The sequence below is a fragment of the Lactuca virosa genome, chromosome 2 (assembly GCF_052849685.1).
Source record: "Lactuca virosa cultivar CGN04683 chromosome 2, Lactuca_virosa_CGN04683_v6, whole genome shotgun sequence".
Taxonomy (NCBI): Eukaryota; Viridiplantae; Streptophyta; class Magnoliopsida; order Asterales; family Asteraceae; genus Lactuca; species Lactuca virosa.
Genome location: NC_136427.1, coordinates 24,468,925 through 24,493,981, shown reverse-complemented (window position 1 = coordinate 24,493,981; position 25,057 = coordinate 24,468,925). Strand labels below are relative to the sequence as shown.

The window sequence follows — 25,057 nt, the reverse complement described above, 5'->3', positions numbered from 1 at the left end:
AAACATCGAGGCCTCTCATCATTTTATCGCACATCGTCTATTTCATCTACCCATGTTTTACCCCAACATTTTTGTAGATATAAAATACATATACAGTTTAAATCATTTAAAACTTGTATAAAAATGTTCATCCAACATAGATATCAAGTAAACAGATAATATGCACATATAACACGTAATTTATATAAAAATACTTCGTATCTATGTGTAAGATGAAAGTAACTATGCACTCATTTGTTAAAGTGACGATTCAAAATTCAAGCAGCGCTTCGCTTCTTAACAATATGATTTCATTCGACGAAACAACAGGTTTTTATTAAAATCCGGGTTTCGCTGGAGCAGCATTTCCGAGCCGAAAATCTCTTCTTCTCGGAGCCGTCGAGCGCTTCGGGGCTTTCTTCTAGCGCTAGGGGAGTTCCCTAGGGCTTAGGGGGTTTTGGGAGGTTTAGAGAAAGAGTAGAGAGAAGAAAGAATGGGAAAGATGTGAAGAAAATGAGGGTGGGAGAGGTTCAATTTGTAGAGTGAAATATGGCTGAACTTGGTGCCACATGTCACCATCTGGTGGCAAAACTTGGGGAGAAAGCAATGGTCAAGATTGTGTCACGTCACCCATTTTCGCACAGCACACTTCCGACTTCTAAAATCCATAACTTTCACATACGAGTTCCATTTTTGACGTTCTTTATATCCACGTGCAGGTAAAAATAAGATCTACAACTTTCATTTTGACTCCGTACGCTAATTCTCGACCGATCTTAAACTTAACAGTACGAGGAGATTATACTATTAAATGTCCGCGTAAAATTCATAACTTCTACATACGAACTCCGTTTTCATCTGTATTTTTACCATTGAGTTCCTATTAATGAGATCATCAATTCTCATTTAGGTCGCGTAGGTCAAAAATCGCTCGATCTAAAATTCGAGTTTCGGGTTGTGCACTGCTATGCCAAATCTTAGAAAATTCATAACTTCCACATACGAAGTCAGATTTGGGCGTTCTTTTTATGCACGCTCTTGGTTTAACGTATAATACAACTTTCGTTTGTATTACTAAGGCTAAAAACTCCTCTATCATAAATTCACTATTTACGTCTCCCGGTGTCGTGCCGGTTTTGCCGTAAAACTTCGACGGGCCATAACTTCTTCGTTATAACTCGGATTTCGGCGTTCTTTATATACCCAGAATCCTTGTTTCGACCACTACAACTTTATGTATAGATATCGGGTTTATATCACACTTTAATTTTGACACTTATTTTTATCCTTTATTTATTATACCTTTATAATTAAGTATAAAACACATAAATTCACATACTTCACATAATACTCAGATAATTCATCTTTATTACTTCGAAAGGAGTTACATTGGTTGACCTAGACTATTACATCATCTACTAATGCTTAGCCCAGAATTGAGGGCTACCCATTGGTATTCCAGTCCAAGGACTGAGGGAGCAAGCCAGGCATAAGCTGTGGGCCCAAGGGAAAGCCAGAATTATGTTGTGGGATCGAGAGCAAGCCAGATATGAGTTGTGGGCCTGATAGGCAAGCCAGATTTATACTGTGGGCTCAAGGGGTAATCCAGTCTTTTAGTTGTGGACCCAATACATGCAGTTATTTGTATATGTTATCTGTTTGGGTGTTGGTACTTTGGGGGAACTCACTAAGCTTTGTGCTTACAGTTTTGGTTTATGGTTTCTAGTACTTTAGCGGATCTTGTCAGGGTGAAGGCGTGACAGTACACATCCTCGCATTTTTGGATTTATGATTTCTGGGAGACTCTGATAATGACAAAGTTTTGAAAACTATGTTGAGAACGATTTTGGTTTTAAATAATGTTTTGGAAACAATGGGTTTTGTAAACACTTCTATAGAAAAAGGGGTTGTTTTGAAAAGTTTAAATTTTATGGATGTTAAAGCTGGCATCGCCACCACCAACACATCCCTCTTCCTTTGTTTCATCGAGTACAACCCCAAAAAAAACACCCCCTGGATTCGTGTGGTGCTGTTGTTGTCTTTATCTCTCATTTTTTTAGCTCGGTAATACACCTCTCACCGGAGGTGGGTGACCCTACATGTAAGTCCCCAAATTCGCTATGATGTATCAATCGGATTCACTTGATGGTGCGGAATCCCAATCAAGTGAATGATGCAAGATCAAATATGTAATAAGAACACAAATAGTTAATCTTCAATGCACACTATTAGATTGAATAGTTGGGTACATAAGATGTTGATTACACACTGTTCTCTCTTGTTACTCTCTAAACTCACGTCCAACGCATGTGGCAGCCCCTAGAACGTCCAACACCCTATTTTAGGCTTAGGTAACACTATATATACCTAGACCTAATAACAAAGCCAAATCCCAAAACCTAAACAAAACAATATTAAGCCCAATCGAAATCACATGCGATTTTGGTCCAAACAACACCAAAACATGGTGTTTTCGGTCCTAGACCGAGAACTCTAATTGCTTAAGAAAAGCAAAGTATAAACCACAATTTATGACCTAACAATCTCCCCCCTTGGTTTATAGCTTTCTTTTCTCTTAGAATAAATCATAATTTAGTCCTAACAATCTCCCCATTGGTTTATTGCTTTCTTTTCTTTTCAGACCTCCTTGATCTTTGGCTTTCAGCCCTAATCTTCGATTTCTTCATAAATGCAAGATGAACATATGAATTTTCTTCATGAATAACTTCATCTTTAGTAGTTGGGCTTTTCTTCAAAATTTGACTTTGAACGCACGTTGGGTGTAGAGGCTTCATGTAAAGGTTCTTGACAATCAGCACTTTCAGCTTTGTAAAACTTCAGAGAAAATAACAGAGAGACTGATTCTTATGGATCACTTCAGCAAGTTCATAGATAGCAGCAAATTGATTGAGGATGCTTCAATGCAATCTGTCACATAACTTCAAGTACAGCTTCACCTTGCTTATGGGGTTGAAAGATTAAGTGTTGAAAGATGATCTTCACTTCTTGTTCCTTCGAAAGAATGTTCTTTGTCGATCACCGATGCGTCTTGAAAAGTAACAAATGACTAAAAATTCCCTGTGGATCACAGAATCATAAAGACCCTTCTCACCACAGTTGTTCAAGGACCTAGCCTTGGCTCATAAGGAGACTACTCGCAGTATCTGTGTGAACACGAAGGAACACACTGCGATTTGTTGAGTATCGGAGAAATACTCGTGGCTAGTTTTGATGTTAGCCCCTGTATATCCTAGATCAAAGATCTCAATACAGTTTTTCAAGTTAACAAGTTAACTTGGCCCTTGGCGACACGTTCGACGATATCTGTTTCCCTGTTGGGTGAATCGCCCTGGTGCCGTGACAGTTCTTAGGTAAATATAACTGATAAGACTAATTTGACAATCTGTACAGTTTCAGACTTTCAATTCCTTAAATACGACAGTTCTTATAAAGAAACCGCCTAACTGACATTTTGTACAGTTTCACACCAGGTATGAACCATTATCCGTCAATTTCATGGGTGAAAAAATCTAGAACATTAAAATGTTCACCGTCAATTCAGAAATAGATGGATTTCGGATTTTGGGTTTCACTTACAATCATGGTGACAATGACTTCCAAGATCATGAACACAAATTTTTTGGTAATCGTCAGCCGAGTTGTTTTATACTCGAACCTCAAGGGGTACCGGTACATGGAAATCATTTAATGGAGAAAATTTAGATATGGGTGAAGAATGGTTGGGAGTTTCACATTATTCATGGTGAAAATGACTTTTGATCATTTACATTTGATGCGAAGACTCCTATTAATACTGGTATATGTCTCAATATGGAAGAGTCTATCACTCGCATTTGAATCCTCCGTCAATTCCATTCCAAGTTTCTTCTCTTTGCTCAAAAAATTCCGATATAGTCTCCTTGAGTCTCTTCTTCTTAAGAATTCACGTTTTAGATACAGTCTCCTTGAGTCTCTGTCACACCCCCGAACCAGACGGCGGAAACGTCTGGGGGCTTGCTCGTGACTTCATCTTGAAATATCATTACAGTGAATATAATTGAAACATAACATCATCATCACCACACATGTAATATAACAACATTCATTGTTTACATCGAGTATTGTATTTGAATATTACATGCCAAAATAGTAAGAGTATGATGAAACAAAATATAACACGATATCCATTAGTTTGTTTCGTTCATCCTGCTTCAACGGTTTCCTGAGAATACAAGTTATTTTGGAAAACGGTCAACATAAAATGTTGGTGAGTTCATAAGCATGTTTGTGAAAATGATTTGCATAATTTTGAAAACCACCAGAAAATCCGATATTTTCTGCAAACTGTTTAGTATGTTTGTGTCAGATCTTGTATTAATGCATGTATGTTATTGTTTATTTGACTAAAAGGGGTAAAGAGAATGTAGAGAGAATGTAAAGAGCATGTAAAGAGAATATTCCCAGACAACCCGATGTTGTCTGTAAAAGAGAAAGTTGCCATACCAACCCCCGAGGTTGAGTACTAGTAAGAGTATGTTTCCGAGTAATCCAAGAGAAAAGAGAATGGTCTTCCGTAAACTTCATAACGTTAATTCCTCTAAGCGAGCCGTCATAACCATACTAATAATGACAAGTTCGCCTGTCTTTGCGTCTTTGGGACGCCGCCGGAATAGAATAAGGTTTTCATCACCCTAGACTGAGTTAGTCTAACTGTAGCGAACAGCTCAGGTGTGGGATGTCATCCCCGTATAGATCTATACACAAATCCCCGCTCTCCCTTCAAGAGACTCTGGTTATAACTACAGGCTACGATCGTACACTTAATAGGTGCCAACCGATAAAAACTCACTAGATCCTTAATCGAATTTACGTGAAGAAAAAGTATAAACTCATTCTAGGCCCAATGATCAATGTAAGTGAACCACTAAGGCATCACTAAACATGAAATCATTTCAAGACCCAAATGGAATGAGATTATATAACATGGGTTCGAAATATATATGAAAGGACAACTAAGGCCCATTTCACATGTAAGGTATTTACAGGCCCAAATAGCACACAAATAGTATCCAAGGTCCGTTCGCGCATGTTAATGGGTCAATGAGGCCCAATAAACATGTAAATAGTATACAGGACCTCTCACACATAAAAATGGGCCACTAAGGCCCAATAACTTAGAAAGTGATCAAATTAATTCGTTTGTTAGTTTAGCGTTGGTTTTGGTTCAAGTATTCACTAAAATAGCATAAAAGTCCACTTTTTGTAAAAATGACGTTCTTGGCCCAATAAGCCAAAAATTTACAATTGAGGTCCAATTTTTGTAAGAATAACACTTTAATCTCCATTTTGTTCAAAACTTGTGTTGATGGCTAGTTTGTGGTAAAAATAACATTTTAAACCCATTTTGTCAAAAATATCATTTATGGCTTGATTTTTGTGAAAATACACATTTTTCTGGTTTTGGGCTTTTCCGATCTAGTTTTTGGAAAATTTGTAGAAAAATCATCGTAAGTCTAAATTTGGATCCGTAAATTCTGGAAGTTTGGAAATTTTGTCTACTTTGTTCACAATTTTTCTCATAATTTTTAATGGCTTCTAAAAAGTGTGAAATTGCTCACCTTCACAGGCTGGTCCGAAAATATTTCAATTATGATAGACAGTTTTGTAAAATTCGCCAAAAATTGTAGAAAAATCGTATGAAAACGTGAGAGTAGTCATTTTAAAGGTATAAATCTGAACTCTATCCATGTAAAACAGTTTTGAAAAATATTATCATTAAGGGGTTCAAAACAGTCCGAGATTGGACCAAAACGTTTCTGTCAAGGGCTGTTTTATGAGTTTAATTTATAGATCTTAGAACACAACACTTATTTTTTGCTATTTAAAGTGTATAAATCCCAGATCTACTAGTTTATATGTAATATATGTGATAAAACATACTTTTCTAAAGGTTCTTATGAAGATCCAATTGGTAAACTTCAAGTTCTTAACATATTTTTAGATTAATGAAGAAATCAACACCTAATCACCAAATAATACATGGAAAACACACATAATCATGCATATACACATAGATCTACACATAAGACTTGTATTCTCCCCCAAAAACCAAGTAAAAATCGAAAATAGGGGGTATGAACTCACCTTTGCTTGTTGTTCTCGGTTTTGAAGAAGAAATGGAAGAGGTTTCGGTTCTAGCAAGCCTTCCTTGAATAGATCTCGAACTTATGGGGATTTTCTAAGAGTATGATCACAAAGATGCTTAGAAGGAGTGATCTTAACATAAGAATGAAGTTACACAACTTAGATATGTAAGGACTTACCAAGGAAAGATGATTTTTGGTGGAAATCTCCTTGAACAACCCTAGATCTTCGAAAATTTGGAGAAGAGAGGAGGTTTTCTAGAGAGGGTGTTCTTGAAAGATTTTGGAAAGAAAATGAGGTGGTGAGGAGGCCTTATGGCCGTGAGTTTGAAGAAGGGAGGGAGGAGAGAGGAAGCTTGCCTAGATACATGGGAAAATTACATTGTTGTATGGTGGTTATGGTGCATGGGTGACCACCATGTAACATTGAGGTGGCGCTTGCAAAATAAACCACCTTTTCTCTTTTTTTTTGTATGCATGATGTGGGTTGGGCCGAGATTTGGGCTAGGAAGAAAGAAATTGAGGAGATTTGAGCCTTTACTTGAATTGTTCGAATTCATGAAGCCCAAAAATAAATTTTCGGCCCATTGGGCCTTTAAGGTAGTTCACGGCCCAAAAGTATAAAAGAATGGGTTCTATGGTCCATTAAGGTTAATTGGAGTTGTTATGGCCCAATAAGGCCCATTAGAAATAAGATGGATCATTTTGGGCCCAAAGTAGTCAAGTTGAAAGTTTATTGGTTCATTAGACCCAATAAGAGAATCCTAGTCCATAATAATCTTGAACCGAGATTTCTAAGGTTTCCAACCCTTAGTTGAACATATGAGATGTATTTGAACGAGAATAGAGCATAGGCTTTTACAATGGATGATGTTTACATGGGAATAGAATTTCCTAGCAAAATGCCAGTTGTGACAGTCTCTTCTTCTTTTCAATTTACGTTTCAAGACAAATGAGATTTTGAGATAAACATAAAAAATAAAAATAAACTTAGTACACAATAGAAATAACTGATAAATAAAAATAAAATTAAAATACACTCAAAAGTAAAAATAAAATATTTTTGGATTTTTAATTTTCTGAAAATGAAATAAAACAGAAATAAACATCTTTTTGGAATTTTAAATTTTATGATTTTTGTTTGATTTTTAATTCTCTCCCCTAAATTTGTGCATAGAGGAAATATGAACAAATTTACTAAAAACAAAAATTAATGACTAAATTTTAAGACTTTTGGGATCAAAGTTGTCAAGCAATTCAATATCTTCTATCATCACACACACTTGCATGTTCAGATCTGGTCAATCACTGGTATTGTGGTCCACTTAAACACGAAGGATATTGACAAGTTGGACAGATTATAAATGACAAGACATTTGCTCTTATATTCCTAAATAGACCACTTAGCTGACGACGACCAATGATATTGTTGTCCACTTAAATTCAGCAGCGAGATCTACAAACAACCTATTAAATGGTTCAATTTTAGATGTACTAGAACGTGTTCCCCACTTCTCAACATACCCCGGTAATCAAGACCTTACAAAGAGTTCCTTACTTTAGGTGAGTAGACAATCATAAAGGAAGAGGTCAGATTCAGGATGCATATGTTGTATACTCAGGTCGGATCTTTTCCAATCACGCAGAGGGAGTAACATATGACTAACTAGAATAGAGAGATTGAGAATTAGAATGGTGCATATGTTGTGTTCCAGGTCGGATCTCTTCCAATCACGTAGAGGAAACAACATATGACTAATAGATAGAAATAATTACATAAATAAGAGGGTGCATAGAAATAGAGTTACATATGTTGCATTCTAGGTCCGATCTTCCGATCACACAGAGGAGACAGCATATGACTGACATATAGAAAGCAAGAAAATGATTTCCTACAGACCTACTTTATCAGAACCCCCAGTCGCCCTATCAATACCAGAATTAAGGACAAAAGTCCGTACATCGAAGAAATGTTAAGCCACAGTTCTATATACATATGACTTTAGTGTATCCCGCAGGCTCCCATGTTTATCTCACTGCTCAATCTACCCGAGCGTCACATGGTCAGACCAAATGAACCTATCTAAGTCCACACTATCAAGTCCTTTCATTGTCAATCTGTGTCTAGTCCTTTTGAATCATTTGTACCTACCAGCGCATTGAGCACAGAGTCTAGACAATTTAGTTTCAGTGCATTATATGCATTTCAAATTGCCTTTTATCACAAATATTCATATCATTTCTCAAAAGTACTTACAGGAGAAAACATCTTTTTGATTTTTTTTTGATTTTCTAGTTTTTTTTAATTTCTCCCCCTAAATTTGTGCATAGGGGAGAAAGGAATTAAAAGCGCAAATATAAACAAACAAAGATAAAAATTTGTCTTTGAAACGAATCAGTTGAATAAAACTCAGGAGTATCGAAAGAATTCAAATCGTAAGTCAGCAATTGAAGACGCATCCAGATGACTTGATAACAACAAGCAAATGCAACAACAAATTCAGCCTAAGCTGTGTTTCAATTCTGGAACGAAGTAAGCAAACTCAAAAATTCTTCACGTCGTTAAGTACTATCCCCATTTGTGATCCTCTTCTTTCTTCCTTTCCCTCAAAGGACACAAACTTGACCTCAAATGCCCAAAACTCGCCAAAAACACGGGATTTTCAATACTTTAATGCCAAACTCGATCTAATTATGAAGAACACGATGAATAATGGCCAAAAATTCATAAAGTATAAATCAAAAACACCTAGAAACTCCAAGAAAAACCGTTTGCAATGACCCGATTGATACCGATCCAAGCTCTGATACCACTTGTAAGTCCCCAAATTCGCTATGATGTATCAATCGGATTCACTTGATGGTGCGGAATCCCAATCAAGTGAATGATGCAAGATCAAATATGTAATAATAACACAAATAGTTAATCTTCAATGCACACTATTAGATTGAATAGTTGGGTACACAAGATGTTGATTACACACTATTCTCGCTTGTTTCTCTCTAAACTCACGTCCAACGCATGTGGCAGCCCCTAGAACGTCCAACACCCTATTTTAGGCTTAGATAACACTATATATACCTAGACCTAATAACCAAGACAAAGCCCAAAACCTAAACAAAACAATATTAAGCCCAACCGAAATCACATGCGATTTCGGTCGATACAACACCAAAACATGGTGTTTTCGGTCCTACACCGAGAACTCTAATGGCTTAAGAAAAGAAAAGTAAAAACCACAATTTATGACCTAAAAATCTCCCCCTTGGTTTATTGCTAGCCACTTTTACAACTTGTCTACAAGATGAACATCAGACTGATCGAATGCCCCAGCCCACAGCTTCTTGTCAATTATAGTGGCAACCATTCCAGTGAAAACTTTGCCAACAACTTCAAATAATTCATTTTCTACAACAAGTTGAAAATGTGACAATGTATGAATATCACGTTCACCAAACTTCAGCAAATCTCTGGGACCGACAAGACGATACTGGCCCTTCTTTAGCTTGATCACCACTGTCGCGATAATCTCATCATAAACCCAGAATTACATTGAGTCCAAAGAGCCTTCTGGTACATGTTTAGGAACCGGAATCCTTTTAACTTTCTTTGTGGGTGGCCACATAACATTCACCATGGTTTTATTAGTTCGAGGATCAATGACATCTTTTGCCTTTCTCGTGAACGATGAAACAGTCTTCATGCCTTCAAATTTATTTTTAGCTTGAGCCTCAAGAAACCTCTTAAAATCCCAGGCCACAGAGTCATTGGTTGGATTGTTGAAAGGAGCGTGAATAAGTTCAGCAAGATCAACTTTTGTCCATGACATAAAGTCATCTGGCTTCTCATAGTACTCAATTCGCTTGCTCTTTCGCTTTACAACCCACATTTTCCTGTCAGCATCATATCCCCACATCAAAATGCCAGAGCGATCTCCATACTTGTCAGTAAATTTCTTTCCTATTTCCCTCAAAAACATTTCAGGGTGATCACCTGAAACATTCTGATATGAATGTTGTTGGATAAGGTGTCTAAGTTCGTAACTATATTTGGTATGACTTGACCCGACCCGACATGGTCCATTTGGGTTGCACTTCACCTAACAATTTGTATGGATATATTTTTGAGAATAAGATGTTTATGATCCATTAATATATTATTTGTTATAATATATTAATATTATTTAATTAGTGTTGATCAAGAATTGATTTATGGAATTAATTCAATGATCAAATGAAACTAATTAAATATGGATTCTTGCATATATATGGAATGGGCTAAGAGTATATGGAAGTCCATGGATAGTCCATGGAGCTTTTAACCCATGGATCCTAGGTAAATGAAGAGTCATGGGTATTAGGGTGTAACCCTAATCCTCCATAGTATATAAAGAGGTCCTTGGTTCTAGAATTGGCACTAGAGTGTGTGAGAAACAATGGTGGGCCGATTCTAGCAAGCATCATATTCTCTCAAGTATTTCCAAGTTGTTTTGGGTGATTTGTGACACCACTTGAGGCATCCACACTATTGGTGCTAGGCTCTAAAAATCCAAGCATTCAACCACAAAAGAAAGGTATGTTGTTCTACTTAAAGTTTTGTATTACAAGTACCCCATAACATGTTAGTTAGGTTGTAAACCTTGGAAATTTAAATTTGCATGTATTTAGAGAAAAAATAGATCCAAGGTTTTTAGGGTTACATGTACACCATAGGAGTGTTAGTATGCTCAAAACCCAAAAAATGCTTCATTACTAACATCTTCCGTTTCAGCTCCTCAATTCGAGCTTGCTTCTTTCTTCTTTCTTGAGCAGAAGAAGGACCAGAAGATAAAAATGTGTCAAGAATTGCTTTGATACCACTTGTAAGTCCCGAAAATGCTATGATGTATCAATCAGATTCACTTGATGGTGGGGAATCCCAATCAAGTGAATGAATCAAGATGAAATGTAGAATAAGAATACAAAATGTTAATCTTCAATGCACACAATATATTGATTAATCGTCATGTACACAAGATTCGATTACACATTGTTTTCTCTCTAGTTCTCTCTAATTCACGTCCCAAGCAATATAGCAGCCCCTTGAACGTCCCACACCTTATTTTAGGCTTAGATAACACTATATATACCTAGACCTAATAACCAAAACCCATGCCCAAAACCCAAACAAAACAATATTAAGCCTAACCGAAATCACATGTGATTTTGGTCCAAACAACACCAAAACATGGTGTTGTCGGTCCTAGACCGAGAACTCTAATATCTTATGAAAAGCAAAGTATAAACCACAATTTATGACCTAAAAATCTCCCCCTTGGTTTATAGCTTTCTTTTCACTTAGAATAAACCATAATTTATGACCTAACACTCCAACCACCAGAAATGGATGACAACCCCTCCTCATCATCCTCTTTCTACTAATCGATCTCACCAAACACCCCACTTACTGTGGTTTTAGTCCGATCGGCCTCCTTACTTTCATGGTTAACGGTCGGAATAAGAAAAAGGGCAACCTTGCTGCCTTCCGCCCTTCTTCCCCGTCTTTGAATCGATCAAGCACCAGAGGTGCTTCCCATTCTGTGTTTCCACCTTTCCTTTCTCGATCAGGAAAAGATCAAGGATCCATTTACCCTCAAATAGTGACTACCAGTGACGAGGGAAAAGAAGGAAAGGCTCGCCGGAGATGCCGGATGTCGGCTCTCCCTTCCCTGCGATCTGCTTGACTACCGTTGTAGCTCCCCGTCACTTTTCTGCTTCCGTCCGTCCGTCCCTCTTCTTCTTCAATCAGATGGGAGATGAAGAACCCACCCCTATGTCGATTGTAATGGTCTAAATGGCCAGATCAGTCCCTTAAGCTATATTAAAAGGTCCAAAACAACCCTCGATGGTGTTAAGGTGACTAATCGGTCCCCTCACTCTGTTAAAAGATCAAATCATCCCCGTAGTTGTATTATTCTGACCAAAACAAACCCCATTGATTTAAGTATTACCAAATCAGCCCTTATTTACTTATGTTAAATCAAATCAACCACACATTTATTAAATTATTACCAAAACGGTCCTTTCATTTGGTTATTTGGTAAATATAACCCTTTTGTTAGTTAAGTTGTTAAGCAGCCCTTTATTTGTTTTTAAAAGATCAAACTATTTCCTTTTGATTTAAATCGCTACAAAGTAGTCCCTTTTTGTTTATATCAATACATAATGGTTTCAAAAGTGTTTCAAACTTCACGAGTGTCAAGTTGCAGTGTCTCACGTAAAGCGTCACCAAAAACAAATCTGATCGAGATCACGCATCGAATGTGAGTTTCTACGGCCCCTCTTTTACTGTTGTAATATTTGGGGGGGGGGGGGGAATACATGCGTGTCTATTGAAGTTTTGATGATTTTCATGTTTTTATACACAAAATAGCATCATATTTTATTATTGGTCAAAAGTTTATGAATTATGAATATAAATTGTCTAAATCATATAAGCTGAAGTAGAATGCTATAAATGATATAAATACACCTTGTTGTGATATATTAATTAATATTAATAAAAATCAAAGATTATATGTGAATTACTATAATAACATGAGTTGGTATTATAAGTCACAACAATGACGATTTTATATGTATAAGTTAAAGTATTGACTGGAAGTATGAAACGATATACGAATGACCAAAAATATTATTCGATTATAAAATGAAAGTACATTGTCATAAATTGTGGAAAGACTAAGTTTATGAAATTATGTAATTATTAGATAAAATTATCAAATTTAACTTTTAATATATAAGGTTGTGTAACAATGAATGTAAAATGTATTAATATATTTTTATATTAATTATAAAAATATAACTCAATTTACTAAGTTATGGATTTTATTGCAATAAATAACATGATCGACTTCACGACTTGAGAGTCGTTATTTGCGAAATATGGTATAGCATTAATCATGTAAGTTATAAATATTATGAGAATTGTTGGTTTCACATTGGTTGAAACCTGGAAAATATTTTCAAAATAGCCGTTATGTTGTCCAAATTTCATCACGGTAGATAATAAAATTTGGATATATGTTAAGTCTTATGATTCTCAAATACCAAAAGACTTAAATCAAAATCATTCCTAGACACCAAAGAATTATAAGTATTCAAGAGTCTTGTATCAGAAAGTTTAGGACTAGGATGCCTAGACTCATTGTTAGGATTCATCACACCCACGGGACGTTTTGTATGAGCTACGTTTATTCTAAAAGCTTTATGAGTTAGGATAATTTCTTAAGCTGCATGGGCTATGTTTGTCACAATACTAAGACCGTACATCTTAGTGGAAAGTGTATCGACCCAAATTTCCAAATAAATTTTTCATTTTTAATTAATCAAAACATTCCCATAAAATATGAAATCTCAATGAAAATTGTTTTCAAAATCCATTACATCAATATTTTATTTCAAATATCAGAGTGTCCCCATATAAAATGTCGGAGAGTGCACGTCGCGTCATCAAACCTTGCCCTTGCCCTTAGGCTCTGAAGTACCTGAAACAATCAACAAACTGTAAGCTATTGCTTAGTGAGTTCCCCAGAGCATACCCCACCCAATCCACATAATCACATAATCCATATTAGCTATATTAGCTACACAAACCACATAAGCCATGAATACAAACATATAAGGATGTCATGGAAACCCTCCAAGGTCTTACACTAGGTGCCACTGGAACCCCCACGTGGTCTTAGCCCACTGCCATGGGAACCCCCACATGATCTTAACTACTTGCCATGGGAACCCCCACATGGTCTCAAATACCTGCCATGGGAACCCCCACATGGTCTTCGCTAACCAAAGAATTATCATACAAACCAACCATATGGTCATGCTAGGATGCCATGGAAACCCTCCAAGGTCTTACACTAGTTGTCATGGGAACCCCCACATGGTCTTAATCTACTGCCACGGGAACCCCCGGGGTCTTCCATATAAATGTCATACCAACATAACACATAATCATCTAACAATCCATATATCCTATAATGGGCCGACCTTGGTGTCTTAGACCCATTGGTATGGTGAGGAGACTCACCTCTGTCTGCTGAATCCGAAAGCTGCTCTCCTAACAGTCTGAAACCACCCGTGCTGAACAACACTACCGTTATCCCAAAATTAGGGTTGAATATAATCTAATTAAAGAACCCAAGTACCCAATCCCAAGTCCTTTCATAATGGCCCAAGAGTCTTTCATTGCTAATGGGCCCAAAGTCCATTTCCAAAACTATTAATGGGCCTCATGGACCAATAAGGCCCAACCATAGCAACCATGACCAAAACATATAAATTAGACCACTAACTCAAATCATGACCAGGCCCAATAACCGATTAAGGCCCAAAGGGCTAACAAGCCCAAAACAAGCCCAAACCCATATGAGTGTGTACGCCTTGCGTACCACTCCTGTACGCTTAGCGTACTGAGTCCTTGAGCTGTACGCGCTGCGTATGCTATATTACACCCAACGTACAAGTATATTAAGCATCTACTTTCATTAAGTGCTTAATACTTGATGTTATCATGTCCAAAATCAGGTCCGAGTTCATTAAGACGTTCTAGGGCATAAAGTTGGCAACTTTATGCCCTTGCATGCCATATGGGACTTCAAAACTTCATTCTTCACATTAGGACTTCATATAAAGCTTCAAACTCATGCATGGAGTCTAGATAACCCTCAAGCTAGCACCTTTATGCGTCTAACATGCTCACAAAGCTCATATCTAACCATTTCAGTCTCTGGAGTTGCTCAACTCTCAAGAGAAGGTCCAAGAACCAACAAAAGGGACAATATGGAAAACCCTAACTAGATCTAATGAATAAGATGACAAGATCATCACTTTATACCTCCATAAGTTCTTCAAGGTAAACTAAATGCAGATTCTTGAAGCACAATGCCACTCCAAGCTTGCTCACTAACTTCTTCTTCTTAAATAAGCTTCAAAATGGCCACCAACACACTTCTATGCTCCAAAATCACACTCTCAAAGGAAAACCGAGGTAAATAGACGAAAACGAGGCTCTAAAGGCGGATTAGGGTTTAGTCCCAATGACTTAAGGATGCTTAAATAGGTATTAAGTCCGAAAATTAGGGTTTTGGTTCTTTGTCGCGTACGCCTCGCGTACTTATACGTACGCAATACACCTTCGCGATCCTTCCTCCATAGTACACTAAGTGTTGTACCCTTAGGTACGCCCAACGTACAAAAAGGGACCATTTTTTCCAACTAAATCATTTATAAGGGTTAGAATGGTTTACCTGATTTGGAGTGTTACATAAAGTCCTCTGTGTCATAACCGTTAATCAGTATGGAACGAGGAACGCTAGGTATAAGTTCAGTATTGGAGACTTATATGGGTTGACATCCCATCATCGGTTGCTAGCTACAACCATTGGTTGACGAGTCGAAACGAACGTTGGCGAATCCTAAATGATAAAGTCCACGACAATAAATAATCATGGGTGTGGACTTTCAGCACTAAAACTTGCAAGTGTTGGTTACAGTTCAATTATGACCTTATTATAGATCCCAGGTTAATACCAAAAATTAAGTCATATAATAGTTAATACCAGAAATTAAGTCATAGAATAGTTAATTAATATCATGACGCGACTGAACGAGGTTTATTAACTTACATAAAACAAGTTATTTATATAAACCCTTTTGTTTTTGTGCGAAAACACAATATTTATGTGGGGAGGAGTTTGCCCCACTGGTTAAGTGTCGGTTTCTAAATTAAGTAAGATAATACTTAATTAATACTACGACACGAATTTACAAGGTTTATAAACTCGAAACTTATGAGTTTTATATATGAACTATACGAATGCTTGTACAATGTTTCAAGGGTAAACCTGACTATTTTATGTTTTCACAAATAGTGACATGATTTTCTTTTATATAAATTGGTATTCAAAATCCTTATATAAAATATTTTGGTCATGAGAACCGTAAAAATTTGTTATAAGTTTGATTTACTTATATATTTAGTAAATGGTGTATTCATGGATTTGAGCAAACGATATTTTTAAATGAGTACAAATACACTTTCAAAACTCATTTATTTTTATACTTTTGATAGAAAGATACGAATTTATAAAAGCTGGTTAACCAGATAAATTTTACAAAACACTTTGATTATAAAAATACTTTATGTTAAAACCTGTAGAACTTACCAACAATTTTGTTGATGTATTTTAAATGCATGTATTCTCAGGTTATTTAGCAGGTCGTAAGTGTCCGTTTAGAAGACTCTCTGTCATCTTTATTATACATTTGTAAACGTCAGATTGTTAGGCGTGTGTCTCGATTTAGCAATGGTCTTGTCAATGTAATTTCTGTTTCATTAATAATAGAAGATTATATTTGTACCGTTCAATGTATGTTCGATGACCGTGATCACTGATTTACGTTACACACCTTGGCGTTTCCGCCGGCAGCCGGGGGTGTGACACGCACCAACAAACCTGGACGGTTAGGTTGAGGCCACTTGCCAACAAAACCTAGGCGGTTGGGTTAAGGTGATACTACTCTGTGCTGTAAACCAACAAACCCAATATGGTTGGGTTGAGGTCAAGGACCAACAAACTCTGTATGCATGCTTGTACTGTATTTATATTTGTTTGTGATGTGATGTATTTTGAGAAACCCACCAAGCTTGGCTTACAATTTTGGATTTCACTGTTTCAAGTACTTCTGATGAGCGGAGAAAAACGAAGGCGTGATTATACACCTCATCCCGTTGTTATGTTGATGGATACGTTGATTTGATATTTGATTTATTATGATTTGTAAACAATGTTTTGGTACTTTGGATTTGTGAAATTATGTTTTTAAAATGAAAATGTTTACTTTGGTTTTTGGGATGTTACATTGTCCAATTTTAAATTTTGTGATGTAATTTTTTCATTTTTGCTCTAGCTCTCTGTTAGAGTTTAGTGTGATGCAACTCAACCATTCTAAAAAAAGTTGAATAAGCCGGTGTCTATGATTGAATGGGTATTTAATGAAATGTGTACCGTAACAATGAAGTGGAAGAGCCGAATGATTATTTAATTATAAAAAAAAAATGATGATTATGATTGAATATGTTATTTTTTTTTGTTAATAAGTATTTAGTGAATGATGTGAAAATAATATTTGTTGAACTGTTAACTGGATTATAATTGCTTTAATTTTAATATGATAACATGAGTGGCCATCAAATAAAATAATATAATTACAAAAATATAGCTATATAAATTATAATCAATAACTTTACATAAAATACGAAAAAGAACAATAAAAGTGTAGCAATCATTACATGTTATTGTCACAAATGACAACGAATCAATTCGGAACAAAATGGCAATTCTCAAAAGAAAGTAGTATAAAATGTAAACAAATAAAAGAACAGGGGCCTGCTATGCCTTTTCCCAATTCTTTTATCACTCCCGCTTCTCTCTCTCTTCTGAAAACACCGAAATTCCCTCTCGTCTAACAAACCCTAAATTCAGACAAGAGAGAGACGTGTGAGGTTTCAGTTAGCGTCTCAGATAGCTCAAACCTAAATTTCCAAATAACTTCAGCTCTGCTGGCGATTAATTATCAGTTTCACTCTGTAAGTTTTCATGACTCCTTTTTTTTTTTTTATTCTTTAGAACTGTTTACGTGCTCTTCAATTTCCAGTTTGGTGTGTGTGTGTATAATGGCGACGTGAAGAGATTGAGCTCAGTTATTTCTAGATTTAGTCGAGGATTTTGTACCCTTAAAGATGAAATTCTTCAATTTTTAACGCAATATTGCTGTAATTTCAAGCTCGATTTCTTTGATTTGTTAGCTTTTTTGGTTATTTTGTACTTATTAATGATGTTCGATTTCAAATAATCCGAATGTTGTAGGCTAGTTGTTTTTTATTAGTCAGCAAAATCGTACGTGTTGACTTTTAGATTATTTGTTGTTTGAGTCGTGGGTTGGTGTAATTACGAACTAATATATTCTATCAGGTATAATCTATTTAAATGGAGAGTCAAGAGATGGCTTTTCATAGTACTGATGGAGTTAATGATATGAATGGTCATACTTCATTTGCTAATGGATTCGAACCCAAAGAAGCTGGGATTGGTGTTGAACACAGTGACAGTTTCAATGTCGAGTTTTTAGAAGATCTGGATTCAATGATGGAAGACATTGATAATCGACTAAGAGTTGCACGAGTGGTGAGTGATTCTGTGATAAAGGGAATGGTAAGTGCTGTTGAACAAGAGGCAGAAGAAAAGTTAAAGGCAAAAGACTTAGAGCTTGCAAGCTTAAAGAGGTCTCTGCAATTTCATAATTCGAATGGAGAAGAAGATCAAAACAAGTCTTGGTTGTTGCAAGGAACTCATGAATCAGAAACTATTCAGGTTAGTTTTGAAGATGCTTATGTGAAGGATGATGAATTAAAGGAATCATTGGTTTTCTTAAGAAATTCTGCTACAGATCAGTTTAAGAAGCTTAGGAAGCAGATTGAGAGTGTGAAGGGTTGTAAACTTAAGAGAAATGGATCTTGTCATGAAATAGTGGGGTTGGGTGGGATTTTGAAAGAGGAGAAGTATGAAAATGGTGTGTGTTTGGAAAAAACAGTTGATAATCTTGAAATGGTGATGAACAATGCATGTGGATTGGTGGATAAATTTTCTAAAACTTTACTTAGTAAATGTCAACAAGAGCATGAATTGAAAAGAAAACTTGAAGATATGGTAATGCAGACTTCTATAAGATCAATTTGGGATCAAAATATGGATTTGGCTGAGAAATTTAGTAGCATTTCACTTTTAAGAAATGAGTTAGAGACATTGACAAAGTTGCTTCCACATCATGAATCAGGGAATCTGCTCTCTCATGGTTCTTTTGATTTTGATAATACTCATGGAAACCCTTTAAGGAGTCAACTTTCTTCAAGATGGGAGGAAAGTGGAAAGTCAACTGAAGGTTTAGATGTTCCTGATAGTTTTGATGCAGCTCAATTAAGCCACTTGAACAAGGAGCAATTAGTAAAGTTTTTCAACAACACGATTTCCAAGATGAAAAGGGAACATGAATCCGAAATTCAGAAGAAGACTGAAGCCTATATTAGTTTAAAGGGGAAATACCTGAGTGAAAGGCGCTCTTTTGTCCTCCCTAAAGAGTTCGAAACATTAAAAAGGAAGATTCCGGAAGTTGTTTCCAAATTGGATGGAATTCTTTCTGAAAGTGATGAGTTTCCTGGAAAGGGTGATAGCGTTGTTAGTATTGACATTCTAAATAAAACACTTAACACCCTTTTAAGAGAAAACAATCATCTTAAAGATTCACTTATTGTTAAAAATGATGAAGTAAAGCATCTTGAATCCCAACTTTCTTCATCTGATGCACATTTCCAAAAAATGGTGAAGACCCATGAATCTTTAGTAACAGATGCATGTATAGAAGCTTCCATTGTTGAAGATGTATACAAATGTGCTGTTGGAGGGCTAAATTGTCAATTCCAAGACATGAAAGAAGAATCAGAGGTGGAAATTATCGCAATGCATGATATATATGAGGCTCTATTGGGATCTGGTGCTGAAGATTCTAGTGTTTCTGCAGTTGAGGACACATTTATGGAATCTTTATTTATGCAAGAACTATTGCAGACTGTATTCAAAGAATCTTTAACTGATGCTGAGAAAAAGATTGAGACTTTACATGAAGAATATATAAGCATCAACAAAAAGAAGGAAAAGGAAAGGGAGGCTGAAATGATATTGGAAGGTGAAGAGAGAGCAAAATTAGTGGAAGAAAAGGAAAGGTTAAAAAGGGAATTGACAAAAGAAAAAGAGCAATTTGAATTAGCTTTAAACGAGTGTAATAATTTAAGAAAACAAGCAAATTGGCATGAAACATTGATGCTGAAGAAAAACAAAGAAGTGGATGAAATCAATGACAAGTTTTCAAAAGCACAAGAGAAAGTTTTATCTCAGAGAATGGAAATAAACTCCCTTAAAGAAAAAGTTGATTTATCAATGAAAGAGATAAAAGCATTGAATGATTACAAAATCATGGTTCTTGATGTTTCAAATGAGAAACAGAGTTTAATGTCATTGATTGAAATGAAAGAGAAAGAACATAGGAAGCAGATGGAAGCGATAGTTGTTCTTGTTGATGAATTATCATCAAAGATTGGTGATTTTGAAAAAAGGGTAACATGGGATCTTTCAGATAATAATACAAGGTATTTAACTTTATCTTTATTGTTCTTTCATATATACAATCTTTGATATAATCAATTTCCTTTTTTTTAAATGTTTAGGTTGGAAAAATCAAGATCTGAATTAAATTCTTTCATCAAGGAAGTTAGTGTACTTAAAAAAACGGGGATTTTATACAAACAGAAGTTTGAAACAAAATGTAATGATCTTCAAATGGCTGAAGATGAGGTAAGTAATTCTTGGATGCTCTTTTTTTTAAATGATTTTATGTTCTTGAAACAAATAGCAGTTTCTTTTTCTTGCTATTAAATATTACCTTCACAAGATTGTTATAATCTTTATTCATTAGTTTGATATTATAGGGTTATTTTTGGTAAGAATAGTGGTATTGGCAAATAAGTTTATTTTGTGTTATTTTATTTTATATGGAAATAAACTGATTATTTTCCATATTAAGATTGATGGCATGTTTGGTATGATGGAATAAACTCACAAAGGAATGGAATGGAATGAGTGATTGCATTCCATTATCAAATTGATAAACAAATACAAAAAATATTATTTTATAAAAAGTAAACTTCAAATCAAATTACAATACAGTTACACCATTAAACAGGTTACATATAAACATATCTCATGTTTGTTTGAAATGTATTTTATATATATTTAATATATAGTCAAACAAATTTTCTTGATCACTTTAATTTTTTTTTTTGCTAAAAAGACTTACATTAAATAAAACTTTATTAAATTTCAAAATGAAATAAGTTTAATTTTTTTTTGGATTCAGGTTGATCTTTTGGGAGATGAAGTTGAAACCCTTTTAGGGCTTCTTGAGAAGATATATATAGCTCTTGATCATTACTCTCCAGTCTTGCAACATTACTCAGGGGTAAAACTGTAATTATTTATTTAAGGATAATATCATTATCATCCCTATTTTTCTACTTTATTATATTTTCAGTATCATCCGTATAAAAATATTTGTTACTGAAAAATAGAATTTTAAAAGGTTAAATGCATATTTATGCATCAAAATTTTACATTCTCCCCAATTTATACAATAAAGTGGCTTTTTAAAAAAAATAGAAATATGCAATGTTTCATCATTTTACCAGTTTATGCAATAATGTGTTTGCTTCTTTTACCAATTTACCTCAAAATGTTTCACAATTTTACCAATATATGCAACTGATAACAATTAAATTATTGCATTTTTTTTTGTCTTAATATCAAACTTGTGTTGATATTTTGTATAAAAACAACTTTGTTGCATAAATGTGCATTTAACCCAAATTCAAAGCAATACAACAAAAAAAGAAGCAAATGACAATATTACCCCTCCATTCTAATTCAGGTTATTGAAATCTTGGAGCTGGTTAGAAGAGAATTAAGTGGAGAATCTTTGAAAGCACATTGAGTAAGGTAGGTTCTCTTATACATTGCTACCCTTTTTTTTTTTTTTTTAAATATGCAAAAAAAAAATGTTATTTCTTGCATTTAGCCCTTTAATAAAAATTGAAAATATTCATATTTGATGATACAGGTGCACTTGTTGGGATCATCAGTTTTGAAAGAATGCAAGGTCTATTACTATTAGTACTGTGAAAAGTAGTTAAAAGTATGTGAATTTACCTTTTTGCCCATCTTTTTCGTGTCTACACATACAAACACACACGAATACAACACAAACCACCTTTCCGTTTGGGTTTCTTTTTTGGCCTTTATATATATATTTAGTTCTTTACCCAAAATGGTATGTGAATTTACCTTTTTGCCCATGTTTTTTTGCTTTATTCTTTTGGGTTTATGTCTTCTTGTATATATATAGTACAATAGCTTTTTAATGCTTGTTGAAATCCGTATAAGTTTTAATCATTTCATATAATTAATTCCAAATTTTTGTATTTATTATGAGATTTAGAGTATGTTTGGTTTTTTTCAATAAGTTTTTGTATATTATATGTAAATATATTCTGTAGTTGTAACCTTGTAGTTTGTACAATGCATATTTGAGTATTAAGTTGTGATTTTTCTTATTTACAAAAAAAAAAGCAATTAAACTTGATAAAAGCTCATAATAATCCAAATAAAGTTATAATAAAAAGTATATTTTTAGTTATTCTAAAGGTGTAATTTAATTAAATTTGTAAGATTTGATAGAAGATATGTTTTGCTAAAAACATCATAGATAAAAATGGGTTATGAAGGTTGCCTTTGCCTTTTGGTAAGAGACAACATTGGATTTTAATGGATAAACCTTTTTATCTATTTTTTTAATTCGTTTCTTTTTACACACAAAAAAAGAAGTAAAAGCGTTGGGCTTATTGGGTCTAATCCAATATTCGGATGGGTATCAAAAGTCAATAGTTCACACTATATATCAAATACGTAAAAGCCTTGGGCTTATTAGGTTTAATAGATAAATATTACTAACTATTGGTTGGCATAATATTATTTATGTTTTATTCAACCATACATCAACATATCTTCGTATCTTTCTACTACTGGCTTCCCTTTGACTTGACAATCATGATACATGATTCCACTTTGATGTAAGATGTATAATTGAGTTGTTTGGAAGTACCATGCATTTTGGCTTATATTTTGGTGAATGCAAACGATTTTCATCCAAAAATGCATCTACACCCTTGATATATTTGTGAAAATGACATTTTTAACAAGATATTGATTTCAATGTGAAGCATAGATTTTATATGTGTAAATATTGAACTTGCATTGCGATTTCGGTGGACCTTCTTTCTTGATCTACCTTACTTATCATTAGACTGTTCATACAACAAAAGACAAGTACATCCTTTTGTAGCAAAAAGATCGATTTATGCATAGAGAACTACTTAATAGAATAAGTCTATAAATATACACATAAATTATAACTTTTTACAAATAAATCCCTACCTTACCCCCTCCCCCCATACCCACCCATCCACACACACATTTCTAAGTATGTGATTCTTTATACAAAAATTATTCAGGTAACATTTTATCTAAATACCATTTTTTTATTGAAACAACACTTAGTGAGGAAAAAAGAAAAACGTCTGGTCTCTCATCTTCTAACTCCTAAATGGATAAAAACAAAAACAACAACAACAACAACACAGATCCCAAAAATTCCATTATAATGGGATATGAGTAGGTATAAGTCAATAGCCAGGTCTTCCAAGACGGAAGATCGATTGCGTCTCTAAGATAACCTTCGACATGTACACAACAAAAACATGTAGAAAAGGAAAGCAAAGGAAAACTAAGTCATAATATACAATAAGACATAAACATGAGTACTTTCTAAAAATGCATATCGATCTGAGAACATGCGAAAGAGGAAACTCCAATGATAGAGAACAATGTAACAATACATGAATAATCAGATAAGTAACATAAGTTTAGGAAACCGTCATCAACAAATAAAGATAAAAAGCAAAGACATGTAAGGTGAAGAGGCTATCCATCAACACTAATGTTTCACTTCCAAGCTGCCCTACATGAGGTCACGTCCTTAGTAAGCAAGTTTATTAATGTCAAGTCTCAATCTATCCTCTCATTTCCTTCTAGGATGCCATCTCTTCCTCTTAATGTCAAAAGCCTCCTATTACACTGACTTGTAGAGGAGAGAGAAAATTAATTTTCAAAATTTACCCATTTTTTCTCATATTCATCCCCTCTATTTCTTTTGTCATGTCATGTTAATGATACCACTCCCACCTTTTTCCTTTGTCATGGTAAATCAAAATGAAGTTTATGGGGAGCTTAGGTGGCCATGAGAAGTATGACACCATTTCCTCTGGCCTAATGCACATAGTTCAAAAATAATATAGGTGTAAAATTTGTTAGTTTTGATATATATATATATATATATATATATATATATATATATATATATATATATATATATATATATATAGAGAGAGAGAGAGAGAGAGAGTTAAGATCAAATAAGAAGAAAATTTTTGGGAGGAAGGTAAGAAGTTTTTTTTCTACATATTTTTTTCGCGAACAAACAAAATGAATCATTAGATGATTCATTTGGAAGATGATTCACAAGAAAAAATTCTCAAAAAACATCTCGATGATTCATTTATACAATGATTTTGTTGTTATTCACTAAAATTGTCATAAAAGTGATTTTTTTCTTAATTTACTTAAAAATGAATCATAAAGATGTTTTTTTGGGAATTTTTTCTTGTGAATCATCTTACAAATGAATCATCTAGTGATTCATTTATTTTGTTCGTCAAAAAAATATATAGAAAAAAAACTTGTTACATTCCTACCAAAAATTTCCTTTTTACCGGATCTATATCCTATATATATATATATATATATATATATATATATATATATATATATATATATATATATATATATATAATTTATTCTTAAAAATAAGTGTTTAAGTTTAAGATAAAGTCACGAAGTACAACGAACTACATCAACAACCTTGATTTCTGACGTGACATTTACCTGTCTTACAACACTAGGATCAAGAAAGACGGATTTCACCATGGTTCCACTGGCTTTGTTACACCATTCGTGCAGGTCGCTACTTATGCGACAAGGAATTTCGCTACCTTAGGACAGTTAGAGTTACTGCCTTTTCGGACCCTCAAGAAAAAATTATATTGAATCTATAAATTCATATTTTTTTAACAAGTTAGAGTGATCTTGAAAATATAAATATAAAATCAATAA

General features: G+C 34.5%; 1 protein-coding gene across 1 annotated transcript; it reads left to right on the top strand.

The window, feature by feature from the left end:
• The first annotated feature begins 17,576 nt into the window (after positions 1–17,576).
• LOC145158974 (myosin heavy chain-like protein) lies at positions 17,577–22,270 on the top strand. The gene is made up of 6 exons (XM_079077843.1): positions 17,577–17,754; positions 18,140–20,367; positions 20,446–20,572; positions 21,135–21,236; positions 21,702–21,769; positions 21,891–22,270. Exons 2-5 carry the CDS (start codon positions 18,155–18,157, stop codon positions 21,762–21,764), a joined length of 2,505 nt encoding a protein of 834 aa, XP_078933969.1. The 5' UTR covers positions 17,577–17,754; positions 18,140–18,154; the 3' UTR covers positions 21,765–21,769; positions 21,891–22,270.
• The last annotated feature ends 2,787 nt before the right edge of the window (positions 22,271–25,057 follow it).

Coding starts and splice junctions, on each gene's coding strand:
- LOC145158974 (XM_079077843.1), top strand. CDS start 18,155: ATGGAGAGTCAAGAGATGGCTTTTCATAGTACTGATGGAGTTAATGAT. Junction 20,368..20,445: donor CTTTCAGATAATAATACAAG/GTATTTAACTTT, acceptor TTAAATGTTTAG/GTTGGAAAAATCAAGATCTG. Junction 21,237..21,701: donor TCTTGCAACATTACTCAGGG/GTAAAACTGTAA, acceptor ATTCTAATTCAG/GTTATTGAAATCTTGGAGCT.